This window comes from Notamacropus eugenii, chromosome 4 (assembly GCF_028372415.1).
Source record: "Notamacropus eugenii isolate mMacEug1 chromosome 4, mMacEug1.pri_v2, whole genome shotgun sequence".
In the NCBI taxonomy this organism is placed as follows: domain Eukaryota; kingdom Metazoa; phylum Chordata; class Mammalia; order Diprotodontia; family Macropodidae; genus Notamacropus; species Notamacropus eugenii.
This window is the reverse complement of record NC_092875.1, coordinates 22,151,650-22,160,743: the sequence shown is the minus strand read 5'-3', so window position 1 is coordinate 22,160,743 and position 9,094 is coordinate 22,151,650. Positions and strand designations below refer to the sequence as shown.

Sequence of the window (9,094 nt, the reverse complement as noted above, 5' to 3'; positions counted from 1 at the left end):
TTTTGGGGGAAGGGGTCCAGACCTGTGATTTCACTGGTGCAGGGCAAACTTCTGGTTTTAAGTGACAGAAAGAAAGGTAGGTGTGAACTGCAAGTATCAGCTAATAGCATTGTGTCAATGCTTAGCCAAGCCTTTGACCAAGAAATTGGCCAAGAAAGGGGGTCCCAAAGCCTTGCCACAATTCATTATTGATGTTCCTGAGTACATCACTTGGTTGGCACCAAAGGGATCTTGGAGGAAAGGCAGGTCAGGGACTAACCTAGGTAGAGATCAGATTTCCACGCTCATCCTATGAGGAAGATAGAAAGGCAGAACCAGGGCTGGTCTGAGATCAAGGAAACCAAGCAAGAGACCAAACGTGACTTCAAAATAGAGTTTTAATAAGGATTATTCTGGTTGTTTTTTGCATCAAAGTCTCCCTCCGCCCCCCCCCCCCCACGAAGTCTCCCAGAGTGCAGCAAAGCAATTCACTCAAGACCAAAATGGTTCCAGATCCCAGCTTAGCGGCTCCCAAGAGCCACAATTAAGGCAAAAGAAGGGGTGGGAGGGGGTGCTCTGAGTCTTGGCAACACCCAAGGTCTGCCCCCCTGCCCAATCCCCCCTGGGATAATACAGATCACAAGCCTAGGCTGGAAATACTGTCCCTGAAGGGAAGAGTCATCTAGAGGAAAGCAGAGCGTGACCCTCTAGGAGAAAGTCTGGCCATTATCAAAGTGAGAGTCCCTGGGTTCAAGTCAGAGGCTTATGGGTTTTGCTGGAGGTTTAAAAACATCTGCCTGAAGTCAGAAGGAGGACAACAGCAGCAGCAGCAGGTGCCAGGAAGAGGGACATAACACACTTTTTTAAAAATCCCACATAATTTCAAATCACATTTCATTAATGAATTTAAAAATACACAAAAAGCCAGCCAAACCAGGGAGTATGTGTCTCACACTGAAAAGGGAGCTTACATAGTCTAGGTGTTCGTTTTCCCCCTAATTGTACATTTTTTCCCCAGAGTCACACACTTACTCGGCACAACAATAATAATATTAATAGCAAAACAAAAACCGAAACCACTTAGGACTTGATTGATTAGAAACATAATCGGCTAGACCACACTTGACCTCCTGAAATTCTAAGGCAAAGTGAAAATGAGACAGTTAAATCTTATGACTTTGTCTAGAAAACCTCTTAAAATTCTACATATAATTTAATATAATATATGTATATATTTAAAAACAGGCTGTCCCCTAAAACTCCAGAGATGCTCACTGAGGCGTGGAGGGACAGCAGTCCTTGAATTCCTTTCACAGTGATTTGGGTGCTTGTCGAGAGCAGGGGGAGCCCGGGCTGCGGCTACACCTTGTAATTGAGCTCGGCGTTCATCTTCGTGTACATTTCATAAATGATGTCGATGGTGGCCGTGAAGTTCACCAGAAACAGGCGGACCTTTTCCAGGCACTGGTCTTCTGGGACGTCCTGTCCTTTGGAGAGGGCCTTGAGGAAGTCAGACTTGTACGGGGCAGCGTACAGAGCTCCCTGGAGGGGGGTGGGGAGGGGATAAAAGAGAAGGAAGGGGTCAGCAGACACACTCGGGATGGCTGAGAGGGACATCACCATGCACTGTGGTGACTCCCCCAGTCAATCCCCAAGCACTGAGTAAGCGTGGCATTGGGGCTATAAAACAAGATCACACAGGCCCTGACCTCACGGGCCTTACATGCTACCAGGGGTGGAGGGAGGATGTAATATTGTCACAGAGAAGTCTGTATCTGTATACACATACACACACACATAGGTATGTATGTATACATTATAAACACACACACATATATACTATAAAGATAATTATAGATGGATGATTAGACACAGATATAGATGATTGGCTAGACAGACAGACAGATAAATATCGCAGAATACATAAAATGAACACAAAGTCGTCTGAGAGCTGGTGATGGAGTAACTGGAGTAGAGGGACCAAGAGGTAACGGAGAGAATTTCAGGCCTGGAGGCGACAGATGTAACATCCTGCATGGGAAGGCTTTGGCTAGAGGCTAGGGCCAGGCTGTGAAGGGCTATACTGACAGTTCTCATTTTACTGTAAATTCACATTAGATCAAAACTTGACATTACATAAAGAATTCTGAAAGAAATCTACATTCCAAAAAACCACCTTGGCTAACTTTACTGTACAGTGGTTGCTCTCCTCTCCTGCCTCCTAGCACTCCCCACCCTAAAAAAAATAAATACCCCCCCAAGTGAAAGCAGAACAACAGAGGCAGGGAGAGGCTACTGCACAGTTCCCACTGGCTGCTGGATGGGGCTTGGCTAGAGACTTTTGCCCCACTCTACCCACCAGCCCAAGCATCTATCTTCTGTCTGTCTGAGCATGCGGAGGTACCATGTGTCTATCCCCATGTGTCTGTCCCTAATGTGTTCTTCCTCTTAGTTCTGGCCCTGGACCTCCTGTGTTCCCCCTCTCACTTCTCTGTCTCCAGCCTCCATGTGTACTTGAACCATACAGTGGTCCCCTTTCTTTCTCCTTTCCCCACCCCACCTTCTCCATGTAAAAACTGCTTTACATAGAAGTCTGTGGAAGCATCCACTTATATAAACCAAGAACCGTTTGTAAATGCTCATCAGGAGGTGTGCGGCCCTCCAAGGTCCAGCTCAAAGTGGCTTATTTAACTAAAGTGAAGGGAATGACACCTCTCTGAGAAATGAGTACCCAGGGAGCAGCATCCCTATAAACCAGTGGAATGATGCTGGGTTTAGAGCCAGTGGCCCTGAATGCAAACTGTGCCACTTATTACCTGTGTGATCTCTTTGGGTCTCAGTTTCTTTACCTGTAAAATGTGGAGATTGAACTAGATGATCTCTAAGGTCCCATGAAGACACAATAATCCTGTAATCCAAGGATCATCTCTATCAGGCAGGAAAAGGAAAGTAAGGTGCAAGGTCACCAGTGCTCTGATTTGGGGCAAGTCAACTACTCATAGTCTCCCTTTCCTCTTCTGTAAAACAGGGGTGTTACTACAGTGCGCTCCCCCACAAGGCAGACTTGAGGCTCAAAGGGTGAACCTGAAAACCAGTATGGAAAGATGAGCTCTCTGAGCCTGTTTGCTCATCTGTTAAATGGATGTTAGATAAAGCACACTGAAGATGCCTTTGAGTTCGAATCTGAGATCCTGGGACACTGTTTACCTATCTGTGTGTTTGATATGGTACTGTGATTTTCAAAATCTGCAGGATCTGAACTCAAGGCCTCCTGATGCCAAGCATTCCCTTTCTACTACTCCATGTGGCACAGTCTTGGGTTTTTTTTTTTTATTTAAATCAACCTGACAAGGAAGGATGGAGGCCACATGACCAGAAAAAAGTTCTTGTAGAAAGGATGCAAGGATCTTAGTGGCCTCTGGCTCAAGTTGACAATTTGAACTTCATTAATTCAAATATTAATTTTTGTAAATTTCTGTAAAACATTATCCTAGCAGGGGTGGGGAACATGTGACCCTCTAGGTCCTCAAGTGCAGTCCTCTGACTGAATCCAAACTTCACAGAACAAATACCTTTAATAAAAGAATTTGTTCTGTAAAACCTGGACTGAGTCAAAAGGCTGCACCCAAGAACCTAGAGGGCCACATGTGGCCTCGAGGACGCAGGTTCCCCACCCTGACCAAGGGGACAGGGAAAGAACCAAGATCAGGAAAGAAAAATCCCCTGGCTGCACAGGTTAAGAGGAGAATCACATACCAGCAAAGATACTATTTAATCCTGTGTGTAATTAATATGATTTTATTTAATCCACCCTCTAGATCTGTGACCTATCATTCATCTAGGTGGGTCTCAGTTTCCTCATCTGTGAAAAACAAGGACGAACCAGATGGCCTCTGAGGACTTTTCCAAGTCAAGTCAACCAGCATTTATTAAGCACCTACTTCGTGCTAGGCCCTATGCTAACTAAGCACTAGGGATGGGGGAGATCATCTGAAAACAAGAGATATGTGGGATCGACTGGAGATGATCATTAGAGGGGAGGTGTTGGCATTAGGGGGGATGGAAAAGGCTTTGGGAGGAGACCTAAGATGGGGAGGGGGAACATTCCACACATGGGCAAGTTCCCCTCCAGCTGTAAATACTTAGTCCTGTGGTCACCTATTGAGGACTTAAGGAAAAACACAGACAAGAACCATGGCGGATTTGAAGGTAGAGAAGTTCTGAACATCAGTAGTGAGATCACATCATCACAGACCTTGAGCTGGAAGGAGCCCCAGCACAGAATCCAACCCCCTCCTTTTACAGATGTAGAAATTGAGGCACGGAGCAGCATCCCTGGCCGGAGGAGATGCCTCACCTGAAAGATCTTCTGCACCAGCCAGCCGTGGTATTTCTTCAGCGCCATCTCGTAGGCTTTGGTCACATTGACGCGGATGAGGTTGGGCCGGTTCTCGTCACGCTCCCCGTCACAGATGCTCTGCAGCAGCACCTGGATGAACCTCAGGCCTCTGTGGGAGGGAGAACAGCCAGACACCACCGTGAGAACCCCAAACCCCTCCCCAAGGCGCTCCCAGCGTCTGCTGGGCCCGGGCAGTGGGCAGTCATCTGCTTGTGACCACTCGAACAGAGCCTGGTCCAGCTGGTGCTGGAGGCTTTCAAAAGCTGACAAGTACAGACTGTCCTCCGCCCAGTTCTTCCAAGCCCAATGTACAGGAAACAAGGATAAAAACAACAATGTAACTGCCATTTACGCAGGGCTCTGAAATTTGCAAACACTTTCTGTTACTTCACTTGCTTCCCTTCTGTATCTTGGTCCTCATCTGTAAAATGGGTTTGCTGACTCCCAATAGCGCTGCCTCTTGGGGATGCCATGAGAACTAGGACGGGGAGGGGGTGGCCAGACAGCACCAAACCAACAACCTGCGCTTCATTAGGTGAGTCACCCCTCATTATGGCTTATCTTCAGGTAATTACATCAACCTCCCCTACTCTGGGTAGATTCAGTCACTGAATGTCAGGGGTGGAAAGAACCCTGAGGCGCACACAGATAACAGAGGAAAGAATCTGAGAACTGGATTCAGTCCTGGCTTTGACCCTCACCACCCATGAGACCCTAGCCAGCTTTCTTCCTCTTTTTCGTCCCCATCCGTAAAATGAGGGGAGCAGACTAGCAGACAGCCAAGGTCTCATCTCTGCTCCCTGCTGTGGTCCTCCCACATCTCCCCACTGTCAGACCACCACCAAGCCCTCCCCCACTGGGAGGAGCTCACTCCCTCATTGGGAGCCTATGGCATTCTGAGATAACTCACTGGCATAAGCTTTTCCTCATGTCAAAGTCCACATGAGCCTCTCTGAGGCAGCTCCCACCTGGATCAGGACAAGCCTCATTTCTCAACATGGGTGAGTCTACAAGGCTGGGTCACACCTACTGGCAGAGGCCAGGCTTTCTTATCACAGTCTACAATTCATCCATCAAGCTGGATGTGCACTAGACTAGCTCTCCTCCAAGCAAGGCTCAGCCCCCTCCATCCCAGCAGCTTACATTCCTGAGGGATCTTCAAAGTTTACAGTTGCCCTATAAGCTTCACAGTGCCAGGTTTCTTAGACCCATTTTACAGAGGAGTAAACCGAGGCTAACAGGCCAAGGACAGGAACACAGAGCTCTGAGGTTTGCAAAGCCCTCTCTCAACAACAAATTCATGAGGATGATGGGACAGATTATCAATGAACTCATTTTACAGATGAGAAAACTGAGGCTACTTCATGATCTAACAAGCTTCAGAGGTAGGTCCTGTTCTCATTCTTTTGACAATGGCTCAGTGACAGAGTCCAAGCAGCACAGACACTGATGAAGAGGGAGCAGAGGTGCTGAGAGAGGCTGGGAGGCGGCACATTCACAGGGTGCTTGCCAGCCTGCAGCCTTTCCCCAAGGCTTATTTACTGGGGCTGACACTCCCTGGCAGCCAAGCTGTTATCTGTTCCTCCAGGTTCCCAGGTCTCACCTCCACCCAGATCCCAGACAAGGGAAGCACCATCTTCCTGCCCCCTCTGAGATAGAAATGGGCAGTTAGGGAAGAACAGTCTTTTAAAATGGCCAAAGGGCTGCAAAGCTATACATTAAACTAACACCTGTACCCCCGACCCAGGCCCACCAGAATGTGTGTGTGTGTGTGTGTGTGTGTGTGTGTGCGTATGTGCGTGTGTGCATGCACGTATGCGTGTACCCCCAGTGCCTGGCACATAGTAGGCTATCAATCCACCCCCAAACATTTACCCCTGACCTTGGTGAGGTTAGGGCAGACACCAGCCCTGTCCCCTTAGGGCTTATAGTCAGGGAGTAGGATAAGAGCCCAACAGAGAGAAGCGGCTTAGGGAGGCACGCTTGGAGTCAGCGGGCCTGGCCTGGGCTCGAATCCTGGCTCTTAGACTTACTAGCTGGGTTATCAGGGGTGAGCCATCACCTTTCTGAGGCTCAGTTTCCTCATCTGTAAGATGGAGACAATACCCAGGGAGAAGCCCAAATGCCAACACTGAAGCCAACAGAAACATCCCAAGGTAAAGTGTGCGAAGGAAGGGTGAGAGCTAAGGAAAGCCCAGCTCAAGAACTCATGAGTCTGCTTGGTTTTTTAACTAACATTCCCAGAGTACACCAACTGTGAGGACCGTCTCTCACTGGTAGAGACCTCAGAGACCACTGAACTCAACTCCCCTATTTCAGAGATGAGAAAGCTGAGGCCCAGGGAGGTTTGCAATGACAAGGTACAATTCTAAGCCCTCTTCTAAAGCTGAACAAAACAGTCCCAAGGGCTAAAAGTGACTTGCCCAGGGTCATGCAGCTAGTGAGGGCTAAAAACAGAATCTGAACTTGGGTCTTTCTGATCCCAAGCCCAGCAATCTGGTCCTACTACGTAAGAGGTGAAGGGCTTTAAAACATGCACATACACACACAGACTCACATTCCCTGTCTCACCTTTTCAACCACATCAACGCCAGCGTGGCCCCAACCTTTGGCCATTCAGCCCCATACATCTCCTTCTCGACTTCTAAGATGTTTTGTAGTGTCCGGAACTTGGAGGGGTCTGTGTCATAAACAGCCCGGATTGTCTGAAACAAAAAACCCAGTTTGAAAAGGTTTCCAGGTTGAAAAGCACTGCCTATAACAAGGTCTTCAGAGAGAGGGTCTACTACCACTGCACAAAGAAAGGGAAGGTGGGAAAGAAGCCACCATCAGCCTCCATCCCAGGGATCACTGACTTCTCCCAGCACAGGTCTTAGATGAGGTGCAAAGGTCTTGGTTACCCCAGTGGAGACAACAAGATTTGGGATTTCAGGAAAAACCATCAGAAAGTTCAAAGTGGGAAAATGCAATGTGAGCACCCAGCTCAGAGAGAAGTGCCACAGGGCGCTGGCTTTTGTTCAAGGCCCACCTCTCCCACTCGCCAGCTGTGTAACCAGGAGACAATCAAACAATACCATTTATACAGTGGAGATAATAATTTCACTAACTAGTTCTCAAGGCGACTGTGAGGAACCTCCTATTTAGACATACATGTATGTTCACATGTTTATGTGTGTTTGTATGGGTAGCAGGGGTTGTGAAGAATTATTGAGGTAGTGGCTCTGTTGTTGTTCAGGCTGTTAACAAACGGTAGAGCCAATAACCCTGGTGCTTATATAGACCCAGAAGATTAGAGCGATAAGCAAAAAGCCTAAGGGAAAGGCAGTTTCTTTGGTTTGCCAAATAATGCTTCATCAACCAGGGTGGGGGCTCTGAGCTAATTCATTAGAGATTTTGCAATCTGAGTAATTAATAAGGAAATCTCAAAATATATCTCTGGGTTGCCTTTGACCTTTGATGAAAATGAATCAAGAAAATGAGGTAATAGCAGGTAGAAAGACTGATCAGGTGATTGCCCCACCTAAGCCATATGTGGGAATCAACAATAAAGGCCATGTTTTTATATACATACATAGTCGGTCAACCCATTCTTTTGTCCACATACACATATATACAGATACATATACGTAAGGACACATGTGAGAATGGATTGATAGACTCTCTCATGTGTGTATGTACATGTGTGTGTGTGTTGACAGACACTGGTCCAGACTTGTGATTTCACCAGTACAGGGAGCTCCTGGAGCAAAAGTCCATCCACCAATACAAATTGGCAACTCCTCTGCAATGACTTGTCTCAGAGAGATACCATAATTAGATGTGCCAGACACAGGATTGGAACCCAACGCTTCCTCTCCATCCCTCCCCAAATCAGTTGGCATATAGTTTTAACTATTTACTTATCTGCTTCTATACTGTTTCCGCCAAGTAGAATGTAAGCTTCTGGAGGGCAAAGGGTTTCATTCTTGGCACACAGTAGGTACATAATAAATGCTTACTGAATTGAATTACTGACTGTAAGGCTTTTCTTCCTGACTCTGCCTTTTCTTCCAAGGCTATATATCATAAATAGAACATATACAGCCAATTTTTAGTCTAATAGGAAACAGAAATGGCATCATAAATAGAATCCATTCTTTAAAAGTAGATTTTGCTTTTGTAAAAAAGCCACAGATCCAGACAACCAGTTTATTAAGCACCTTCTTGGCAAGGCACTGTGCTAAGTGCTAGGGATATGGAGGGAAAAGCAGACCTAGCTCCTACCCTTCTATGGAAAGGCAAACCTTAATTTGGGTGCCGTATCCAATGGTCTGAAGCACTGAACCTCCCCTAGGCAACAGGGATAGGAAAGGAGAAACACGAGCTGTTTATTCAGGGCTATTCATCCCACCATGAACAGTGCCATTGGCCACTACCTCTTCACCACCACAGTACATCAGGGAACAAAGTACCCATGACTTCAGTGGCCACTCTCGCCCAAGCCTGGATTAATGGCGCCACAAGTAGGGACAACATCTGCCAGAAGATTGAGAACGAGGTTCTTCGAACGTACCTTGATGTTCCCGCTGATATCTGCTTTGATCGGAGTGAACACGGGGGAGCCAAAGCAATCTAGGTTCAGAAAGAAGAGGCGAGATTTCAGGGCAGTGACAGAAGGCAGAGGTGGGAGATGCTGGAAAGGGCCCTGAGCTCCCTGCTACCCCCAACATGCTGTGA

At 47.2% G+C, this 9,094-nt stretch overlaps 1 protein-coding gene across 1 annotated transcript in view; it reads right to left on the bottom strand.

Annotated features, from left to right (window-relative positions):
- Positions 1–359: 359 nt before the first annotated feature.
- The window catches only part of GLTP (glycolipid transfer protein), a 28,165-nt gene continuing 19,430 nt past the window's right edge, over positions 360–9,094 (bottom strand). Inside the window, exons 2-5 of the mRNA XM_072600157.1 lie at positions 8,931–8,989; positions 6,950–7,083; positions 4,337–4,487; positions 360–1,521 (exon numbers count right to left, since the gene is read on the bottom strand). Of these exons, the coding sequence (XP_072456258.1) occupies positions 1,339–1,521; positions 4,337–4,487; positions 6,950–7,083; positions 8,931–8,989 (527 nt within the window). The 3' untranslated portion in view covers positions 360–1,338. The remainder of the gene's footprint in view (positions 1,522–4,336; positions 4,488–6,949; positions 7,084–8,930; positions 8,990–9,094) is intronic.